The 22,785-nt window shown below is 56.1% G+C and overlaps 1 protein-coding gene across 3 annotated transcripts in view; it reads right to left on the bottom strand.

Annotated features, from left to right (window-relative positions):
• The window catches only part of TLN1 (talin 1), a 59,869-nt gene extending 37,084 nt beyond the window's left edge, over positions 1 to 22,785 (bottom strand). For 2 of the 3 annotated variants that reach the window (XM_083702536.1, XM_083702538.1), the window contains exons 1-8: positions 22,681 to 22,785; positions 2,492 to 2,655; positions 2,116 to 2,213; positions 1,814 to 1,943; positions 1,465 to 1,617; positions 1,213 to 1,355; positions 470 to 597; positions 125 to 185 (exon numbers count right to left, since the gene is read on the bottom strand). In XM_083702536.1, coding sequence (XP_083558662.1) covers positions 125 to 185; positions 470 to 597; positions 1,213 to 1,355; positions 1,465 to 1,617; positions 1,814 to 1,943; positions 2,116 to 2,213; positions 2,492 to 2,621 — 843 coding nt within the window. In that variant the 5' untranslated portion in view covers positions 2,622 to 2,655; positions 22,681 to 22,785. Of the gene's footprint in view, positions 1 to 124; positions 186 to 469; positions 598 to 1,212; positions 1,356 to 1,464; positions 1,618 to 1,813; positions 1,944 to 2,115; positions 2,214 to 2,491; positions 2,656 to 7,199; positions 7,351 to 22,680 lie in introns of those variants that run through there. The other variant, XM_083702537.1, reaches the window with a different exon arrangement.

Raw genomic sequence — 22,785 nt, 5'->3', positions numbered from 1 at the left:
CAAGGTGTGCCCCACCCCCAAGCCCACTCATGGGTGGAGGGGGAGGAGTGCCCCCTGTGAGCCCCCTTCCCGTGGAGGTCCAAGGGGTCCCTGGTTGCAGCCCCCCCTCCCCGCTTCCACTCACCATGAAAATCTTGCGCTCGCCTTTCTGCTTGATGTACTCCTTGGGCAGAAAGTCCTTGAGGCTGGAAAAGGGGAGGAGAGGAGGGGGGCATGAGGGGAGGGAGAGCAAGGAAGAAGCCCAAACCTCTGCTGCCCAACCCAAACTCATCCCTTGGGGGGGGCAGTCCTGCCAGAGCAAGGAGGCCTTGCCCAAGTGCAGTGAAGAAGCCCTGGCGGACGGCTGTCCAACCTCGACTTGAAAACCCCCAGGGAAGGGGAGGCCACTCGCTTCTGTGCAGCACCCTGTGACCCGGTTTCCCCTGGCACTCCGCTGCGAAGCCCACGCCACGCGGGCAGGGGCACTCACTCCAAGAATCCCGGCTTGTGCTTCTGCTCATTGTGGGGGCCAAACTGGATCTGGCACTGGAATCCCGCAAACTCGCAGGCCTTGTCAAAGGAGACAGGGTGGGAGCCGTTCAGGATGTCGTCACGGGCCTGAAGAAGGGGGCGGGGCACAGGGAAATCATTCTCCTGAATTAATTCACAGTTCATTCATATCTCCTTAATGGGCCCTTCCCCTTCCCTCCCACCCTCTCCCCAAGGATTTTGGGCTGCGGGGGGGGGGGGAGGAGAGACCTGCTGCCCACTCCACCAACCCAACCTTCATGGCACCTGCCAGGTGTACCTTGGGGGTTATTTATTTTATTTCACAAAATTTATACACTGCTTGATTGTAAAAAAGAAAAACAAAAAACCCAGCAACCTCAAAGCAGTTAATAAAAAGAGAAAACATTAAAATTGAGTTCAAAGCGTACAGAAAGTAAAAATACTAAAACAGGTTAGAACGTCTACTTTCTAAGCATGGGGGGGGGGCGGTGTCACAACATGCAAAGCAAAGGCAGCTGCTTGATATCAAGAGGCAGGGAGTTCCAGAGGGCAGGTGCTGCCACACTAAACGATCGAATGCTTACAAACGCAGAAAGTGGGGCTTATGTGGCATCTATGGCGGGGCCCGTCCCCCTGAGCAGCCGCATGTGGGGTGAGGGGGTTTCATAGGTAAACTGGGGTTAGGATAATGCCCGAGACTTGCAGGACTTGCGGGAACAGTACCTGCACATAGAGCAGGTTGAGTTGCACAGGATCCCGCGAATCCACGTTCTGGTCCGAGTAGAAGAACTTCCGTCGCAGGAGGAGGGTCTCGCTGTCATCGATGCCCTGCTCTCGGAGGGTGCGCCCGTGGTCCAGCCAGTTCACTGTGGGGGCGCAGAGAACATTGGGAGGGGAGGCAGGGGGAAGGAGAGAGAGCCCCCCACTCTTTGCTCCTGGGACCTCATGGGTCGTCCCCCCACCCCACCGACTTACACTCATCGTCCGTGTGGAGTTTCTGCTTGAGCTTCTCCATCTTCTTCTCATCCCGCAGGAGCGTCTTGTCCTTCTTGAGGGTCCCCGTCTGGTCCTCCTTCTTCTCCTCCACAATTTCCCGCACCAGGGAGTACTCGTCGTAGTTCGTGATGCCTGCCGGCCGAGGAGACCCCCGGGTCAAGAGAGTGGGTGGGGGGAGAGAGGTCAGCCCTGCCAGACTGGGAGACATTCCCAGAGAAGGGCCTCCCTCCTGACTTCGGCAGAGTGAGACAACATGTCTCTGTGTTGGGGGGGAGAGAGCCCTTGTCCTCCCCTCCCTCCCTAGATCAAGACCCCCCCCCCCGCTCACCGATTCTGGCGCAAATGGTCATGAGTATGTCTGTGACCGTCTTGGAGTCGTCCACCATGACCGTCTTGACCGTCCCATCCAGCATCCGGATCTTCAGGGGCCTCTGCTTCTTCTTGTACTCCAAGGTGTCCTGGAATGGGGGGGGCATCAGAGAGGGCCGGAGGAGAGAAATGGGGGGGGCAACCCAGAGTGGGGGGGCAGGGGAGGGGAAAGAGGGGGCCATGCAAAGGAGGAGACGCCCGCCTGGCAAGGGAGGGGGCGGCCAGGGGACAACCCAGGTGGGGAAGGAAGGGGGGGCGCACCCCATTGCGGAGCATGTAGTAGTCCAGGGCCTTCCCAGCTTCCAACCAGATGCCTTTCTTGGGATCTTCGTCCGACAGGAAGAGGCCAAAGTCGGTGGCTGGAAAAGAGCAGGAAAGACTCTCCCAGGACAGGCCAAAGGGCAGGCCCAGTGGCTGCAGGCGGAGGTCCAGGCACGGCTTTGGGGAGGCCCAGCCCCCCTGCACTTGGGCCTGAGGACCCGCCTCTGCAGATGTCCCCCAACACTCCCCGCCTTTCTTCATCAGAAGGGCAGGCCCCCCTCTCTTGCCTGATGTGAAGGGATGCAGCTGAGAATATATTCAATGCCCCCCCATATCAGCTGCTCCACCCTACCCAACCCCCCTGCCCCCGACTTACGCTGGCCCATCTGCGCCTCCGGAACTCGCTCCCGGATCATGCGGCAGGCGTCGTACACCATGGTGGACGGCTCAAACTGCATCGTCTTCACCACGTTGCCAATGCTGATCTTGAGGGATAAGGCAACCATGGTGGCAGCTGGGGGGTCCCCACTCCTGCTTCACCTGCGGGGCAAAGAGGGGCCACAGCCGCTGGTGAGCAAGACCCCCGGAGAGGCCACAAGTCCCTTCAGCCAGGAAGCACTCACTGAAGCAAAGGTTAGTCAACTGACAGGGGTCCCTTCCAGCTCGACCATTCAATCGTTCCAAGGCTCCAAGCCCACTTGGGTGGGGATCCACTCTTCCCCCCCCCCCATGAGGGCCAGGCTGGGACATCGGGGGTGGGGCGCAAGGTAGAATCCCACTTGTCTTTTCACAGCTGAGCCTGAGGTTCAGTGAAGCTGCAGGCAGCAGCGGAAGAAGCCTCTTGGGCACCTGCGGTGGCATGCCCAGGGGCAGGGCGAACCGCCCACGGTCCCCATAGGGATGGAACAGGGTGCTCAGCATCCCGTGCCGTCCCTATGGGCGCTGCACACCCTGTGCCGTGTCATCCCGTGCCACCAGGCGTATTTGCGTGATTGGTGGTCAGATTTTCACAATTGGCGAGTGGCGCTGGCCCCCCCAGCCACTCGGTGGGCAGTGCTTGTACCCCGGCTGCCGCAGCTGGGAATGCAAGCACTGCCCGCCAGGGGTGCCAGGCAGCGCTGCCCGCTGATCATGGAAATCTGATTGCCAATCGCATAAAACCCGCTGGGGATGTGAGCGCTGCCTGCTGCAGGGGCCAGGCCGATCAGCAGGAGTATTTGCGTGATCAGTGGGCGGGTTTCCATGACAACGACCGCACCAATCACAAAAATCTGGCCACCGGCGGTGCGAGCGCCGCCATGCAGGTCCGCCGGGGGGGGGGTTGTGTCCCCCCCAGGCATGACACCCGGGGTGGACCTCATCCACTTGCAACGCCCCTGGCTGAAGGTGAGTGAAGAACCTCCAGTGCGGGATGGGAGGGGGGAGAAGATGGCAGAAAGTCAGAGCATCATCCCCCCCCCACTTCCAATGAATCTCCCTATATTTTTATTTGCAGGGACCCCCTCAGGTGCTGAGCAATGATGGGTTTCCCTTGATTATAAAAGCGGTTTGGCGAAAGTGGAAGACGGAGCTGGACCCAACACAAGTCACCCTGAACTGAAGGAAGGGCAGCAGTTCCAGGAAACAGGGCAGTTCTAGCTCCAGCCAAGACCCTCCTCAATTCTGTGCAGTGTTAGAAACTCAAGATATATAAGCTAGGCGCCAAATGGCTTAAACCAGGGTTACAGTAGCCAAAATGGAAGGTTTAGTTGCCATTTTTGTGCCAGATGGCTCAAAAGTCGACTTTTGGGTTCCTGAAATTCATTCTGGTTGTGCAGATAGAACACAAGGGCTAGAATTCTATGGGATATGCAGAGCCAGGATAGCTCAGGGGGTTATAGTGCAGTCCTGATAACACCAAAGTTGCAGGTTTGATTGCTGCATGGGGCAGCTGCACACTCCTGCATGGATGATCCGCAGGGTCCCTTTTTTGCAACTGGATGGGGGATTCAGGGGGTCTGCAGGGGGGCACGGGAATAAAAGAACGTCTTTGTTTTTTGCTGCTGCTGCTGCGCTGCAGGCAAATCAGCTGCTATCCTGCAGACTCCCTGATTCACCCAGCAGAAAGAAAGAAAGAAAAATAAATGTTGCATCTGTCTTTAAATATAAATATATAAATGGCTAAACATTCTGTTTTGGTACCTGCAATCCAAATCCCAGGAGCCACACGGCTCCTAGCCTGTGTGTCCCAGTTTCTAACACTGCTATGAGCATGTGTTGCTAGTGTGTGAAATACCGTATTTTTCGCCCCATAGGGCGCACCTAGTTTTTTTTGGGGGGGGGGATAAAGAAAAGAGGCGGGGGGAAGCCTGAGCTTACCCTGACCCCAGCCCCTACAACAGGCTGCTATCCGCAAGCCATGGAAGCCCGGGGGGAAGTCGCGCCGGGCTCCCAAGGCTTGCGGAGAGCTGCCCGAAGCCTGCATTCGCCCCATAGGACGCACACACATTTCCCCTTCATTTTCGGAGGGGGAAAAGTGCATCCTATAGGGCGAAAAATACGGTAGTCCAGACGTGAAGATCCCCAAGCAGGCACCTCCAGATGGTGGAGATGTCAGGCGCCATCCTGGCACCCGGGCATCTTCCTTTGGTGGCAAGCGGCTGCCAGCCAGATGCAAAAGGCGCCTGGTGGATTTTTGAAGAAGAAGAGTTTGGATTTGATATCCCGCCTTTCACTCCCTTTAAGGAGTCTCAAAGCGGCTAACATTCTCCTTTCCCTTCCTCCCCCACAACAAACACTCTGTGAGGTGAGTGGGGCTGAGAGACTTCAGAGAAGTGTGACTGGCCCAAGGTCACCCAGCAGTTGCATGTGGAGGAGCGGAGACTCGAACCCGGTTCCCCAGATTACGAGACTACCACTCTTAACCACTGGCCAGTGCCCACCTAGTCCAGGAACCTGAGGTCCTTCTCCTGGTCCCCCCCTCCAGTTCAGACCCCTTAAAGTGTACATGCTGCAACAATATGCATTTTTACAAACTACCAATTCATTTTTAAAAAGGACAATACACAATCAAGTCATTAAAACACCATATAATTATAAAACAATAAAATGGAGAACAAATGACCAACACCAAATCAAACTGATTCTGCAGAAAAAGCTTGGTGAGACAGAAATGTTGTTATCGGGGGCAAATTGCCCAACTGCGGGTGTCTGGCTGGCTACAGGAGTGGCAGCGATCCAGAGGGCAGGTGCAAAGCCCCCCATGTTGGCTGTGGGGGAGCCAGGGAGCAAGTGGCCCCTGTGAGTGGGAGGCAGCGGCCCCAGGACTGAGCAGGAAGGAACAGCAAGTCGCTCTGGAGTGACAGCCCTGCTGTCCAAGAGGAAGGGAGCCTGCCAGGAGCCCCGGCTGATAAGACCCTGCGGCAAAAAGGAGCCAGAGATACGGAAAAGTGGCTGGCGAGGATGACGGAGAAACCGCAGGAGGGAAGCGTGTGGCTCCAGGCTTCACTGGAAGAAGAGCCTGCAAGATCAGGCCCAAGGGGGCACTGAGTCCAGCTCCTGTTCTCATGGCGGCCAGCCAGGTACCTGGGGGGGGGGCCTGCAAGCAGGACTCGGGCACCAGAGCCCTCTCTCTGCCGCCCTTCCCGGCAACTGGCTGTCAGAAGCATTGCTGCCTCCGCCACGGAGGCTGAGAGGAGCCAGAGGAGCGAGGAGCCATGGACAACTCTCTGCCCAGGGAATGGAGGAGGCAGCCAGTCAACAAGGATTTGGCAAACTCCCCCCGACACTTCTTCTTCCAGGGACCCCCGAGGCGGGGTCCCCTCTTTTCAAGGGCTCATCTGAACAGGAGATCCTCTTCCACCTGACGGGCAGGGACAGGGACCCTCCTTGCTGGCTGCCATCCAGGGCCCTCAAGGGCACCAAACCTTGCCCCGAGAGCCAAGGGGCACCGGAAGGCACGGTGAGGAACGCCAAGACTGAAGCTCAAATGACGCCTTCATCCTCAGTTACGGTCACCACAGCGGTCTGGTTGCTTTTTCCCCCAGAGAGATTTCTTATTATAGGTTTACAACACACAAAAACATCAAATAAAAGGATCCAGAATAAAATAGTGACCAGGCATCTCCATGCTGCTGCCTGCCAGCCGGAGGGTGGAGATGTCAGTTGCCCAACCCAGTGTCAGGACACCTTCACTCAGTCACAACTGGACCCACTGCCTGAACTGCCTGCTGCACCTTAGACCAGGGGTCACCCACATGGATGCTGGTGCCCCAAGACCTTCCCTGGGGACTACAATGTGCCCCCCCCTTTGCAGAAATTGAGCAGGAAAGAAGCATGCTGTATTCCTAGCCAACAGAACAGGGTGTGGTGTGCCTTCTGTTGTGGTGTTTGTGTGTGTGATGCCCACCTGTGGCTTGCAGGTGGGAGACAGGAAGGTGGGCGAGCCTTGCCTTAGACTCAGCTGTCTAGACAAAGGTCTCCTGGTCAGGAATCCACCCAAGCTCCCTCCTGGGCTGGGTTAAACCAACCCTTCTGCCCACCTGATCTCCACCAGCCCAGCTGAGCACCTGAAGAACCGCAGGATGTGGGCAGCTGCAGCCTGGCAAGGGAAGCCAACTGTTTGGGGGGTTGGCTGGCTCCCACCAGGACAGGGACCCTCTGGGTTTGGGGAAGGGGCTGCTGAGACCACCACCACCACCTGGGCAATAAAGGAACAGAGAAAGAGGTCTCCCAGCTCCCTTGCAGCTCCAAGGGACCAGATCCCCCCAGCCTGCCCAGCTCAGCTCCTCTGTGGTGTCCCAGTGCCTGGACCCAAGGAGCTTCATCCTGCCCTCTCCTAGGAAGCTGCTCCAAGCACCAGAGGGGCTCCTGCCAGGCCAGGAGGGGGGGGAGGCACTCTCTCCCTCATGCACTGGTCTCCCGCCCTGGCCAAAGCTGTGTACGGAGTGGACTCCCTGCTCCCAGAGGCCTTGGGGGGCCTGCTTTGGGTTCACCTATTTGCCCCCTGGCACCATGCCTCACTGGGCTGTGAACCGGCTCGTGAGCACCCAATTCTGAGCAGCACAAGCCCCCCCCCTCCCCCGGCCAGGCCCAAAGTGTCTCACTTGGCTGTGCAGGTCTTGGCCAGCTGTGCTCCACCACTGGAAAGAAGCAGCTTCCGAGCCAAGCAGGCCTCCCAGGGCCCTCAAGCACTGGCCCTCCTGCTGCCCCCGGGCTCCGCTCTGAGCAGTCTCTGCAGCCAGGATTGCCTCTGCCTGCCTGGGCACACAGCTGCTGCTGCTGCTTTGGGCTCCTCACCCCTCCGCCTCCTTCCTCCTATCTCCTCCAGCCCATTTCCTGACCCGAGACCAGCGAGCAGCCCGGCTCTCCCCTGGCCTGAGCCTCTTCCGCCCTGGGCCAGTTCCTCCCTGCCCCCTGCATGGCTCTCATCCTCTGCCAGGAACTGAGCTCAGGGGCAGGAAAAGGTCCTGTCAGTGACCCCGGAGGCTCAGAGCCCAGCCTGCCATGGCCCTGGGACAAGGCCAGGAGCACAGAGGGAGTCTCCAGGAAGGGAAGGGTCCTTCAAAACTGGGTGCCATCTTTGTCCCATGTGGTTGGGAGACTGTGGGAGCACCCACAGGGGGCTCCAGGCAAGGGATGCAAGCTCCCACTGTGACTCCAGCTCCTCACACATGCCAGCTATGGGTCAAAGAAAATGCAGGGCTCCTCTCCTTCGTTCTCACCAAGGCGACGGACTCAGAAAGAGTTTGCCAGAGGCTCCTTTTGCGGCTTCCGCTTTCCGTCTGCTGCTGTGCTGACTGTGGGGTTTGGGGACCAAGAACTTGCTAGCCATTCTGGGAGGCTGGTTGCCCCCTGACGGCGAGTCACCAGGCAAGCTCCAGCCTCACCCACAGTGTTGCAGGCACAGGGAGTGGGCGGTGGGTGGGATTTTGCAAGAAGGGAGAGCAAAGGGAAACAATTCTGAAGCGGCAGCGGAAGCAGAAGAAAGGCAGCAGGAGCATTGCAGGGCCCCCAGCCAGGCAGGGGCTGCTCCTGGGGGCCAGCGCCCACTCCGCCCTGGCCCCAGGGTGGAGGGGAGGCAGAGCGCCAGCAGCAGAAGCTGTACGTGGCCCAGGAGGAGGAGGAGGAGGAGGAGGCGGCGGGTGAGGAGCCCTCCCCTCCGCTCCGCAGAAACATTCCAGGCCTGCATTCTTGAGCAACTCAGCAATGCAGGCCTGCAGAGGCCCAGGCTCCCCATTGGCTGACAGAGCCCATCGGGCAAGGGGAGGGTGTCCCCCCCCCCCGCAGGCCAAGGAATGTCAGAAGCACCCTGGCAGAGGGCGGCACGTGTGGCACAAAGGCACCCACACCCCACCCAGGCGTGGCACCAACCCTCCTTCCACCAAGGGAACGGGGAGAAGCAGCACCATTCCAGGCACAAGACAACGCTTGCGCCCCTCTGCACAGACCTCCTGCCGCCCCCTGACTTTCTCCCCACGCTCGCCCTGGCTCTGTGGCCAGTGGGGAGACTGGGCCGCTGCCCTTTTGCCCAGGAAGTCTGCCAGCCGGGCTGCCCAAGCCCAGAGAGAGGCAGTGTGTGTATCCCGCCCGCAGCCAGCGCAGGGTGCCTCTTCCAGCCGCCTCCAATTAGGGCATTACTCAGCACATGCCGCCTCCGGAGGGTGGGATCCGTGTCAAGAGCCGGCAGGAAAACCAGCGTTTCACAAGAGGAAGGAGATCACATGTGGGCAGCATCATGGAGCTGAAAGGGTCCTGGGAGTCCACCCCACCCCACCCAATTTGGTAAATCCAGGGCCAGGGTCCCCCCGCTGCATGAGGACCCTCTGGCCAGGCAGGTCAGCCAGATTGTGTGGAAGAAGAAGGAGGGAGGGAAGCCCACAAGGAAAGAGGCAGCTGAACGTCAGGCGCCTGCATATCCATCATCCGTGTCCAAGGCCCATCCAGGCCAGCCCTGTCCAGCTTCCCACAGCAGCCTCTCCTGGGGAGCTCAGGATCCAACCCTGGCTATTTGGCTGCCAGCCCCTGCTCCTGGCAGGTAGAGTGTCCCCCCCCCCCCCGCTGGGCACAGAGGCTCCGTTTGCAACTAGCACTTCCAACTGGCATTAGTTTAAGCTGTGCGTCTGCCCAACGCTTCTCCCAGGCTCCTTCTGCTAATCCCCGCCTGGCACCTGGTCTCTTCCTTCGCAGCCACCAGAGCTTCTTGCATCTACAAGGTAAGTCGTCTTCTGACACACACAAGGCCGAGAGGAGAGGCCTGGGGCTGCCGTGTCAAAGGTCGTGCGGATCCCGGGAGGCAGAGGGGAGTGGGTGCCTCCCCAGTCATGCCCACGGGTGTCAGTGCCCATGCTCAGACCACCCAGAATCTCAAGACAGAAAAGCCCAGGCGAGAGGCAGCCCAAGGGGGTGCCAGGCAGCAGCTAAATGTGGGGGGGGGGGGAAGTGCCAGGCAGATGCTCTCCCAACTGCCCCCCTCAGCTGTGAGCTACCAGAGGTCCCTTGACAAGATGCCCCAGAGGGAAGGCTGTGAGGGGCTGGGCTGCTCAATGCTAGGATTGCTGCTCCCAGTCCCCAGTCCCCAAGGACAGCCCTCCTGCTCTCAGGGCCCCAGCAGAGATGGGAGATGCGCAGGGAGAAATACCAGGCACGCTCCCCCCCCCCCATGCCTTGAAGCTTCACCTGCAGATGCTGCAAGGTGAAGCAGAGAGGATCTTGCGAGAGACAGCGGGGGGGGGGGGCCTGGCGGCCAGGCAAGTCCCCCAAACAGGAAAAAACACGTCCTTGCTGACAGGCAGCTGCAGAGGGGAGCCAGCTTCAGGCTGTCTAAGGTGTCACCCAAGAATGCCGGCCTGAGTCAAGGCTTTGGCTTCCCATCCTGAAAGGCAGCAGCCGGACGGATCCAAGACCGCCAAAAGGACTCCTCAGGAGGAAGAGTCAGCCAGCAAAGCAGAGCTCTGGAGCCCATCCCAGGAGAGGCGTCCAGAAGGTGCAAGTGGGGATGAGGCAAAGGCACAGAGGGGGGAAGATTCCTGCCACCTCCATCAGCCCAGCAACAAAGGTCTGGCCCCCAGGAGCCAGAGCAGGATCGGGCCTTTGGGCTCTGCTTGTGGGCAGAGGCTCCTGGCAGGTCAGGGTGGGCGGTGGGTGCTGGCCAGAGGTCCAATTCTGCTGCAGGGCTCTTCCTCATACGGAGGGGCCAGCGGAGAGCAGGATGGGAGCGGGGGGGGGGGCTGAGCAGGTCCAAGGAGCCACAAGGGGGGGGCTGATGAGAATGGGAGCCTCCACAGGCCCCACACCAGATGGGTGAACCCCTGAAAGGAGTGGGGGGGAGACTCTGTACACTGAAAGAGAAGGAGCAGTTCCCAGAGAAAGAAACCCCATCACTCTGGGGGAAGCCACAGAGAAGCAGCGCAGGATTGCAGGGGGCTGGACTAGATGCCCCCCAGGTCCCTCTGGACTCTACAACACTATCATTCTGCGAAGGAGTCCCTGAAGGGACAGAGCTGTGCAGCCAAGATCCTGCACCTCTGTAGCACCCCAAGTTCAAGTGGGTTGGCCCCTTCGCAAGCTGGCCTCCATGTGCCCCACGGTACCCCAGCCACTCGGAAGCACAAGTCAGGGAAGGCCTTGACCCCAGGGCAGAAGACAAGGGCCCCCCATCCTTCTCAACCAGCCCCCATCCTTTTGCCAGAGTTGGGAAGTCCCCCTTCCAAGCTCTGCAGGGCTCAGGATGGCTGAGAAAGCCAAGCGTTCGCGGGTTCTGCTTAGGAGCAGGGCTCAAAATTAGCAGGGAGCCAGGTGCATTTTGCGCCTAAAGAGTCTCCATTTGCGAGCATCTCAAAAAATCTGGGTGCCATTTTTTGTGCCTGGCTGACACTCAAGGATTACTCAAATGTACATGATTTGAAGCCTCAATGGATATTTTAAGGACAGACAATATGTTAAGAATAAGTGCTTTGAAAACTGAATTACGGTACCAATATTTCTGTGGTAAACACCAAATTAAACATATATTAACAATTTCTGATAAAAACGTGTCACTAATGTGAATTGTGTATTAATTCATGCTATGTTGAAAGTATTATATGTGTTGGTAATGTGTATCAGTTTTTTACTGACTGTTTTCTTTTTGGAATTAATAAAGCATATTAAATATATATATTCATGCTTATTAAAATAATAAATAAAAAGTGTTGCCCCCCCCAGTGACGACTAGCCATTATGTTTTGGCACCCACAACCCAGGTCCCAGAAGCCATTTGGCTCCTAGCTTTTCTATCCCAGTTTCTAACGCTGCTTGGGAGGACCCCCCCCCCCCCCGGAGGAGTGGGAGGGTCTTCTCTGCCCCACACCCAAGTCTCAGCGCCAGTGTTAGAAACTGAGATATAACATATAGGAGCCAGGTGGCACCTTCAGTCTAGATGATAGTTACCAGAACGGCTGGGTCTAGGCAGATTTTGCATAGCAAATGGTTTGTGTGCCCTGTGTTTTTGGTGCTGCGCTGCCCTGCAGATCAGCTGACTGGTGGGGCATCGCAGCCATGCCAGCCTGCCAGCCAGATGGAGATGTCAGGTGCCAAACCTGGAGACCAGACATTGCCACTTTCTCACAAAAGGCCAGTTGTCTGTCGTGAAACGCGCCTGGTGCTCAGCTAATTTCAAACGCTGCTCAGAGCCTGCCCTCCCCATAGCAAGGGGGCTGCCAGCACACTTGCCAATTGCCAGGAGGGGAACTTGATGCTCTGTCAATCTCATCACCTCCTGCGCTCCGGCCTTTTCATCTTAAACTGTTTCTGGGACGTCATAATCATTTTTAGCATCCTCTGCAAACTGCCCCAATAAGTGTTTTGTTTTGTTTTTTAATAGAAGAGCATTTTACAAGCAATTGGGATTGAAAGTGGCCACCAGCTTGGCTAGTTTTGAAAAGGGATCAGACACATGCCTGGAGCAGAATGCGACCCACAGCTAGGGACCACAAGAGCTCTGCTGTGTCTCCAGATGCTGGGATTGCAGGTTCCCACTGGGGGGGCATCTGGGTGGCCGGTGAGAACAGGATGATGGGCTAGCTGAGCCTTGGCCTGATCCAGTGGGGGGGGGGCAGAGGCAGGAGGGGCTGATGTCCTGTCTCTTCCAATGGCTTTCGGGGGGGGGCTGGTTTGGGTTGCTGTTTCCTCCCTGGTGTCAATTCCCTGGTGGCGCAAACCATCCCTTTGAAGCTGTTTTCCAAGAGGGTCAAGCACAAGCTTTGTAAGGGGAAATGATGCAAAGGGAAAGAGCAACCCCTCCCCCCCCGGGGGGGGGGGGTTCTTCTAAAAAGAATTCAGAGGCCACTGCTCTCCAGGGACTTTTCCGTTTGGTTCTCACCCTGCAAGGTCAGAGTGTCTGGAGTGGGAGAACCATCTGAGACCCCAAGTGAGCTCCCCACAGCTGGCAGGGGGGCGGTGAAGGTCCACAGCAGAGGTAAGCCTGGACTGAAGACCACCTTCTTCCCGTCCCTCTTAATGATCCCAGATTGTGCCAAGAGCGCTCTGGGCCCGGCTGGGTGCATTTGGAGAGTCGGCCCTGAGCTGCCAGGCCTGAAGAGGAAGAGGAGGAGGGAGGGGCTTGCAAGGGGGGGGAGAGAAACCTCTGCAAGGCCTGCTCTCTCTGCACAGGAAGTTGTGCAAAGCAGCGTGGTTAGCACTCAGCTCAGCAAGCGGCTCTGCAGGCCTCTGGGGAGGTGGGGGAGGACGCCACACAGCCAGCCCCCCTCCCTGCTTTGGCCAATGTATGGATGGGCCTTGCGCAATCTCTCTGGCCTCACCAGCAGGGGCCAAGTTCCTGCCAGAACTGCATGCACACGCGTTCACACGTGCCCACAATCTCTCACACGTGCACGCCGGGAGGGATTTCTCGTGCAAAACACTCAGCACTCAGGCCTGACGGGAGCCTTTGGGGACCGGCAATTCTGCACACAGCCCACCGGGCCGCAGGGAGGGCACAGGGCAAGGCGGCTCGGCCGGCATCCTCCCCAGCCCCAGCCCAGCCCCCCTTGAGGTCCCTGTTTCCGCTCCCCACCCCCACTTGGGCCAGAAAGAGCAGGAAGAGGAACTTCAGGCTGGGAGGGAACAGCTCAGCTCCCCACCCCCCCCACCCCACTTCCAATGCTGCTGTCAGCCAAGTCACAGGCTTCTCCAACAAAGAGACCCAAAAATACTTTTCAAAACCCCATGTCATCTTTGCTCCAGCTCTAGTCAAGCTGCAGCCCCAAAAGGAAAACTCAGTGGGAAAAGACTTACTGTACTGGGAGGTGGAAATCAGTGGCAGAAGCTCAGATATATAATCTCATTGCCAAATGGTAGCTTAAACCTAGGCTGCTGTTGGTACAATGGAATGTATAGGTTCTGTCCCCCCCCCCTTGTTTAGCCGTTTAGCCGTGTCCGACTCTTGACCCCAATGGACCAGAGATGATATTATTATTATTATTGTTGTTATTATTATTACTACTACTACCATTTCTATACCACTTTATATTTTAAAGAACAAATCTCAAAGCCATTTACAGCACATTAAAACATCAGATAAAACATTCCAGAATAAAACTAATTCAAGCTTCAAGGAGATCCTTCTCTAAGGGACGTTTTGTTTTCCTTAGTCACCAGCCTGGCATCCAGAGATCTCCCTGTGGTCCCGCGCCAGACAAAAAATGCACCTGGCGCCTGGCTAATTTTGAACGCTGGTGGAAATAGCTGGTGAAAGCCTTCCCTACTTGGGTGCCCAGCAAAATGTCAACCCCGGGGCCCTCCTCCACCTCCGTCACATCACTCAGCACATGATCACACAAGGGACTGCGCCCAACCCATCGGGCACAAGGAAATGCTGGGCGCCTCCCAGGCCTGACTCAGGACTTCTCAAGAAGCAGAATGCAACCCTGAGAACATACAAGGCCACTGGGCCTTAGCGGAAGAGGCATCTGCTCCCCAAGAGCCACACGCTGCACCAATGAGGCACCTCCCCAACAGGGGTGCCAACTTGAATAGAATATTGGGGGGCCCAGGGAAGCCCCACCCCACATAATTGCATTCACGCACACCATCTGAATGACGCAAGACCAGAGGGGTCATTGGCCTGGTCCAAGAGCCTGGGAGAGGCAGATGTGCAGGTGGAGGGGCAACCGGGCCCCACTCCTGCCCTCTTAGGAGCAAGTTGCTCCCTGGGAGCTCTCCTTGGTGCTGCAGCAGCCAACCTGCCTTGCTTGACCGGCTCCTCCTTGGGACCCGAGCAGCACACCGCCATGCTCTTGCAACTCACACACGAATTGGAGGGTTGGAAGGACTCCTGAGGGTCATCTAGCCTAACCCTGGCAACACAGGAACCACAGCGAATGCCTATCAATGAAAGACCACAACTGAGTTGAGAAGGCAAGTAGGAGCACAAAGAGAGCCAAGATCCATCATTCTGGGTTGGGACGAGCCATGCACTGGCACAGGCGACTCAAGGGAACTCAAACATGAGGGAATGGGCACCCCAGGCAGCCACCGCCTTCTCTTCCACCCCCATCGCTGCCATCAGTGGATCCTGAGTAGCCCAGCAACCAATCACAACCAAGCATCAGCCGTCTGTAAGTCCCAGTATTGTCTTGAGCCCATGTCGGAGAATCCTCCATGGCAATGAAGGCAGCAGAGAAATCCCTGTCTCCATTTACCTGAGAGATGGGCTGGCCAGGGGGGCCTTTCTGCACGGGCAGGTGGCATCACCCCCCCCTCCGGCCCTTGCTTGCCATGCTGGCTGGGGTTGATGGGAGGGAGAGGGAGGTGAGCAGCACTTGCAGGGCATAACTCTGGCCACACCCACACCGGGGAGGAATTTATTGGTTCTGAGAGCCAGGATCTCCAGGGGGCTCCTGCGGCCAGTTTGCACCATGCTCTGCTGGCAAAGTAGCTTGAATTTAAGCCCCAGATTCGGAGGAATGGGATCAGCAGTGATCCTCTTTAGAGGAATAGATTTCAGCTCATGCAGCCTGCGAGTGCGGTCAGTCGCTCCGAGGTTTCAGACCAGCCTCGAGTCCTGTCTGACCTGGTTGGTGAAAACCACAAGGCCGATCAGCCTGGGGCGGCAGAAGCTGCCAGGACCTATTTAAAAATTAAATGGTACCATTTCTTGCAAAGGAAGCAGGCATGAGAGGTCTGCCCAAGCGATCCTGACTGGACTTGCTGCCCTCCTGGATAATTATTAGCCGGTCTTGGTCTTCAGCACTGCCATTTCCTAGCAAATTATCTGAGCAGGTTGTGGCAACTCAACTCTCGGCTTTCTAGAGGATTTGGGATCCAACTTATCCAAAGTCAGACCTGGCTTTGGAAAGGAGTTTTGGATGCCTTTGCTCAGAACCGGACGGTTGGTTCTTCTGGATCTCTCCGTGGCTTTTGATGCCACTGGCTCTAGACTGTTGAGGATGGGGACTGGAGACAGAGCCTTGCAGAGGCTGCCAGCCTGCCTGATGGATGCTTGACCCGCTGCCCGCTGCCCTACAGGACTCCTCAGGGTTCCAATCCATCCTTTCTCCCCTCTGTAGAACACCAGGGAGACATTCTCCAGGGATGCCAGTCAGGGTTCAAAATTAGCCAGGTGCCTTTTGCGACTGGGTCAGAATGCGAGCACTTCGAGAAGTCTTGGGACTGGGAGTGAAGAAGACAATTGCTGCAGCAGCTGCTGAGAGCATGGGAGGAGAAAGGCTCCCCCCCCCCCAACTCCAGAGCAGGGTGGATTGATTTAAATCAAATTGGTTTAAATCACGATTTAAATCACTAGTCAGTAAGGCTTGATTTAAATCATTTTTTTTACAGAAAAACTCATTCTTGCTGGTATAATCTTAATATTTACAACCAGATGAAGGTTTCATTTTTGGAATAATAACATTTCAGAGTAGTTTGTACAGTTATATCAAAAATTACTGATTTGGTTATACTATTAGAAACACAAAGACAGGTAATTATGAAATTTTTGCTTATATTTGGGCAACTTTTCTGCTGTACTTTATTGGAAGGAGAAAAATAATCATTTCCTTAATAACAATTTAAACAATTTATTTAAATAAAACAATAACATTATAGCACATTGTATCCATGTTTGTTAACTGATGTGATTAAACAATTAAAACAAAACTTAGAGTGAGTTTTAGCACAAATGAAAGACTTAAAACAAATCCTTATTTCTCGATGAATAGCCTTTTGACTATAATGTAACTTAAATGGAAAATTATCTTTAGAAATATTTTTCCTCCAAAAGTATTTTATTTTAAAAATCTGATTTAAATAAAAAAAATCCAATTTACATTTAAAAAATCCAATTTATTTTTTTTAAAAATTATTTATTTATTTATTTGAAAAAAATCATTGCTTTTTTATCCACCCTGCTCCAGAGTAGGAAGGTTCACTGCTGCATGTGCAAGGAAGTGCTGCTTCCCCAGCCGCCCTGCCAGTCCCCAGGCTGGAGCTGAGGCCCCCAAGGAGAAAGGCCTCCCCCCCCCCAACTCCAGAGGAGGATCCCTACTGTACAGCCAAGCGCCGCTTCCCCCACCAAAGAGCGAGAAGGACAAGATGGTGACTCACTCTCTGCTTCTGCGCCCATAACCTGGGTTCCAGGAGCCATTTGGCCATCAGCTTTTCTACCCCTGATGCCATCAGTACGCCAATGACTCTCAGCCCTCTCCTTCCTCCTTTTCCTTGGATGCCAAGGAAGCAGAAAGAGCTTCTGTCTGGACGGGGCAGCCCTCTCCTTGAAAGCTCCCCCCCCCCCCACGGCAGCCTGGCCTGGGAGGAGGCTGCTTCCCTGTGCTAAGGGAGTCCAACAATCAAACATGCCCATGAACGCTAATTCCTATGATGACATTTTATATAAAATACCTATAGACCGGCAGTTCTCAAAGCAGTGTTCGAAATTAGCCAGGCGCCAGGCACATTTTGCACCTGGCTTTCGACTTCTTGCCACCAAGTGAAGATGCCCAGGTGCCAGGAGGGCGCCTGACGTCTCCACCACCTGGAGGTGCCTGCCTGGGGATCCTTGGATCGCGACTGCTTTCACACACTAACACCCCATCCAATAGAATGCCATCAGTTATATTTTACCTGCACAATTGGAACGGGAATTGGAGCTCTCTATGGGAATTAGGGGTTTACTAACGACTCTCAGCCCCCTTATAGATAATAATGCTCCAAAAGAGTTGGTTAACTTCTTTATGTCTACAGCGACATCCACGCAATATGGCCGAAGGTGGAAAGGAGGAGAGGCTCCAAAAAAGGAAATTTTTGGCTTTTGGAAATGATGCAGTATGCAGAACTGGCCAGATTAACAGCAAAGATCAGAGACCAAAATGATGAAAAAATTCCTGAGGACTGGAAACTTTTTACTGAGCATTTAAAGAACTGCTATAGCAAAATGAAAAAGCGAGCAGGACTTGAAATATGAGCAACAGCATGAATTATTAAGACAAATAGGTTAAATTGGGTGTATTAAATAAGGGAAATGTGCAGCATTCAAGGGTAAATATGGAAACCATGGAAGAGGAGGACGGGAAGTCAAAGTAACTTACGGCTTATGTTAAAATGTGTAAAGTGGTTTTTTTAAAGAAAAATTAATAAATAAGATTTTAAAAATACTACAGTTCCCAGGTTCCATTGGGGACAGGACTGTTTAATGTGGTATAATACAGCTTTAGACAGAGCCTCAGAGCAGACCTACTAAAATGAAGAGTTTCTTCATTTCAGTGGGTCTACTCTGAATACAAAAAAAATTTCCTTCCAGTAGCACCTTAAAGACCAACTAAGTTAGTTCTTGGTATGAGCTTTCGTGTGCATGCACACTTCTTCAGATACACAGAGGTTGATGGACTTCCATTTCATGCGGCTCAATGTGGTGCCTTCCATAGTTCCAGTTACAGATAGGTAGCCTTAAAGACCAACTAAGTTAGTTCTTGGTATGAGCTTTCATACCAAGTGTGCATGCACACGAAAGCTCATACCAAGAACTAACTTAGTTGGTCTTTAAGGTGCTACTGGAAGGAAATTTTTTTTGTTTTGACTATGGCAGACCAACACGGCTACCTATCTGTACTCTGAATACAGTCTGTGGTTTTTAATTTAAAACCACTGGCGGAGATGATGCAGGGGCCTGGCCTGTTGAACCCCAGCCCTCTTCACTAAACAGGGCTGTGGGGGCTTCAAGGAGCTGCCCACCTAACTTCCCAAAGAGGGAGAGAAGGAAGGACAGAGGCATGGGGGGCGGGATGGGGGGAGTATGGGGGGGATACAGCTTGGCACCTGCTGGAAGAAGCCACTGGACCTGCCCCCCCCAACACCTCATCCGCCCACTGGCAGGCACGAGGAGAGGAGGCTCAGTCTGGAGAAGCCGGAAAATATTGCTGGGAGAGTCCTGACTCTCAGAAACAGGATCTCCAAAACTCTTTCCCCTGAAGACTCACTTCTGCCTGCTTGTCTGCTCAGACAGTCCATTTCTGCAAAAGGCATCGGAAGGAACTTCTGCAGCCCTTGAATTCAGGGCAAAGAGCAGACAGGGAAGAGGCTTGGGCAAAGGCTCAGAAAGACCAGGGCTGCCATCCTAAACACGAAAAAAAATTCTTTCCAGTAGCACCTTAAAGACCAACTAAGTCAGTTCTTGGTATGAGCTTTCGTGTGCATACACACTTCTTCAGATACACTGAAACAGAAGTTTCCAGACCCTTCTATATAGTGAGAAGGTGGGGAGGGGTATTACTCAGAAGGGTGGTGGGAATGGGTGATTGGCAGATAGCTGTGATGAGCCTGTTGACGACTCTTAACGACTGCAATAGGTCTTACAGGAAAAAGCAAGGGGTGAGAAGGTGAAAAATGGCTTTGTCATGTATAATGAGATAAGAATCCAATGTCTTTGTTCAGACCAGGTCTCTCCATGGTTTTAAGTTTGGTAATAAGTTGCAATTCAGCAGCCTCTCTTTCCAGTCTATTTCTGAAATTCCTTTGTAGTAAAACAGCTACTGCAGTCGTTAAGAGTCGTCAACAGGCTCATCACAGCTATCTGCCAATCACCCATTCCCACCACCCTTCTGAGTAATACCCCTCCCCACCTTCTCACTATATAGAAGGGTCTGGTAACTTCTGTTTCAGTGTATCTGAAGAAGTGTGCATGCACACGAAAGCTCATACCAAGAACTGACTTAGTTGGTCTTTAAGGTGCTACTGGAAGGAATTTTTTTTGTTTTGACTATGGCAGACCAACACGGCTACCTATCTGTAACTGATCCTAAACATGGTCACTACACTTGGGAGCAAACTCCCCGGAATTAACTGGGCACTACAACCGCACTGCACAATCCTCAGAGCTGCAGCAGACTCTCTCCAAGTCTACTCAAGCACCACAACCTGAAGATGAACTGTGAAAAATGTGTGTCAAATCTTTTAAAAGGGAAGGAAGTGAAGCCAAGCCGAGAAGCCTCTTCTGCAGTGTCCCAAGACTCACTGTAATAAAACGTCATCTCACAAGTATTTTTTTCATTTCTCAAAATAATCAGAGTCTGCCGTTTCTGAGCGTGGGAAAAGGGAACCAGGGGAGCAGGGACCGGTAGCCAGGAAGTCAGAGGAGGGGGTTCCCAGAGGGCAAGCAGCCGAGCAAGAGCCCCCTCACCCACCTGCCACAAAGCCCACCTGCTGCTGAGTTTGGCAGGAGCACAGGAAGGGGGCAGAGTGGGCAGGAAAATTGCCAAACACTTGGGAAATCTCTTGACAAACTGCTGGCCTCCCCCCCCCTTTAAAAACCCCTGTAGCAGGTTCCACAGATGAGACCTGCAGCCAGTCTCTCTTGTCCAGCCTCATGGCAGCCCTTCCAGGCCAAGAGCAGATTCCAGCAGGGAGAGGGAAGCTCTGCTGCCTGAAAACATTCACTCTCCGCGCCCCCCCCTGGCAATCCGAGGCGTAAACAATGACTGCTACCAAATATGGAATTTGTAGCCGGCCAGCCACAGAGGCAAGAGCCCCACAGCCTTCCAGCCTCCTCCAGGCAGCCAATGCAGAGGACCACGGAAAGAGGGGCCCCATGCCGGTGACTCAGTGCAAAACCTGCCCTGAAGAGGTGGCACGTGGTGCAAAAGGAGGTCCATCATTCTCAAGGGGGCTTCATAGGCACAAATCAATTTTCTATGGAGGAAGTTGCACTCATACCAATATTGGCATTTGCACACACAACACCCTCAAGAACTGGGCCCAGGCACTTCTCCTGCTCCCTGCCAGGCCCACAACAATCTCTGCTCTCTGAAGGACCCCCCCCCCCAGGCCACAAGTCTCTCCCCCCCCCCGCCCCAGAAACACAAAATGTCCTGGGTCCTCATCCTTCACAGGCTGGATGCATTCCTGGGCTTGTGAGGGCGCAGGCCAGGGGCCATGATTCTGCCCTACACACCGGCCACCGGGGGTCCCTTTCCAGCTGCCCCTTTAGACCTTGCCATCACCTGCCACCCATGGTCTCCTGCCACTGAAAGCGCAGGTGGTGCCAGGCCAGCCTGCTCTGAAGCAAAGCCCAGAAGGTCCTCACCACACGAGGGCCGAGCCCAGCCAAGGAGCAAGGGCCCCCGGGCCCAGGGCCCCCCTCTGCTGCTGTGCCCACCCAGCCCCAACCTGCCTCAGGGGCGAGAGAGACAGAGAGCCCTATTCTCTGCAGCCAGGCTGCCCTTTAAGTGGAGCAAGGAAGGGGGCGGCGTCTGCCTGCATCTTACACCCCTCGGCGCCTCTGCCTCTGGGTACAATTGCCACCTTGTTCTGGGATCAGGGCACACATGTCACAAACAGCTTAGGGGATCAGCAGGCTCCGCTCTGGAGGGTGCAAGGAGGGCACAGAGCCCAGGTGGGGAGGGGGGCAACTCCAGGCTGCCGAGTGGATCAGGTGAGCAGCTGGGAGGGTCTCCGCAAAGGGAGGCCACTGCAGCTTCTGAGCTCCCCAAAGGCAAAAACGGAGACATGACAACCGCACTACAAATGAGGAAATGATTATTTTAGCAACTAGCATCAGGCAGAGAGCAGGCCGGAAAAACAGAGGGGCATCAACACAGAGCAAGAAACAAACAGCTACAACTTTACTCCATTAAGAAAGGAGCAAACGGGAGCCAACTTTTAATCTGTTTCCTTGCAGTAAAGAAAGATGGCAAACTGCTGGTGGCTGTCCTTCCGTTGCCAGTTGGGAGGGAGCTTTTGGGGGCTGGGGGAGCTCCGATTTCCCCTGCAGACCCAGCCCGGGGAATTTTTAGCTCGTCGGGGCTCAGAGCGAGGGGCTACAAAGAGTGAGTGGAAATGGCTCCAGCAGCTGAGTGCGGGTCTCTGAACGTGCAAGGAACAAATAGGGGCAGAAAGTCCGGCCTGAAGGCTAGAGAAACAGAAGGACTTCCACGTCTGTCCGGAATGCCAGGAAGGCGCCCCACGCCCAGGAAAAGGAGGGCAGCTCTGCCCTGGAAGCGCCGGCCAAGGGTCGCCAAAGTGGGACCGCACCGTCCAGGGCCTGGCGCTCAGCCCCGCGAGTCGGGGGCGACTAAGCCTAAGGGGAGAGCCTTGCAGAAGCGGCTGCAAAGCGTCGGGGAAGCAGCGCCGTCGGAGGAAAGGCGGGAGCAGGACTGGCCGCGGCACGTCGCCAAGCCACGCGCTCCGCCTCCGCGCTCCCGTTTCGCGCGCAGCCCGCCGAAGGCAAAAGCCCGACAGGCAGCGGGGCCTCGACGGCTGCGAGGCCGACCGTGGCGAGCGAAGGGCCGGCAGATCTGCGGGGAGGGAAGCGGCGCCCGGCGGAGACTGCAGAGCGGCAGCTTGCCGCTCGCCGGGGCGGAACCCGGCCGGGCCTGATTCACTTCCTGCCCGAGGGGCGCCCTCGAGGGCCGCGCCCAAGCCCAGGCGCCCCGCGGCAGCAAGCGGCGCCCGCCCGCTTCCCTGGCCAGGGAGCCCCGACGAGGTGGTCGCCACCGGGGGTGGGAGGTTTGCGCACATCTGGAAGTCACGTGCAAGCAGCCAGGACCGGCCCGAGCAGGAGGAAGCCGAGACCCTCCGGGAGGCGGTCTTCGCCCGCCCCGTCCCGCTCGGAGCCTCGCCCCGCGCCCACGCGCCGCCCCGTCCGCCCCCCTCCCGCGGCCCGTGCCCCGCGGGGCAGAGACCCTTCCTCCCCGCCGGAGAGCTCTTCCCGAGGGCGGCGGAGCCCGCCTGGGCCCGGCCCCGAGGCTATGGAAAGCCGTCGGGGCAGGAAGCCAGGAGGGTGGGACCTGCCCTGCCCCAGCCGTGCTGCGCCCAGAGGCGGCCGGGATGCGCCTGGCACGCGAGCGGGAGGCGGCCGGGGCGGCGGCGGGACTGGGGCACCCGCGGGCCGAGGGAGGAGTCGCGCGGAGCGGGAAGGGACCCGACGGCGGAGCCAGACCCGCCGGAGCCCGCCCCGTCGCCACCGCTCGACTTCTTCTTTTTCCCTCCCCGCCCGCCCCGCTCCCGAAGGCACCCGGGGGGGGGGTCTGCTCCTCCTCGGCCCCCCAACTCCTGTCCGGATCAAGGAAAGAGAGTCGCCTCCCGCCCCCCGGAATGAGGCGGGGGGCGCCTTCCTACCTGGGGGGACGCGGCGGCGGCGGCTCCTGCGGGGCGCGACTGGCTTCTGGGGGGAGGAGCGCCGAGGGGCGGGAGCGCGACCTCCCCTCCTCCTCCGGGTCCCCC

This window comes from Podarcis gaigeae (assembly GCF_964106915.1).
Source record: "Podarcis gaigeae genome assembly, chromosome: 11".
Taxonomy (NCBI): domain Eukaryota; kingdom Metazoa; phylum Chordata; class Lepidosauria; order Squamata; family Lacertidae; genus Podarcis; species Podarcis gaigeae.
This window is presented reverse-complemented; position numbering and strand designations above follow the sequence as displayed.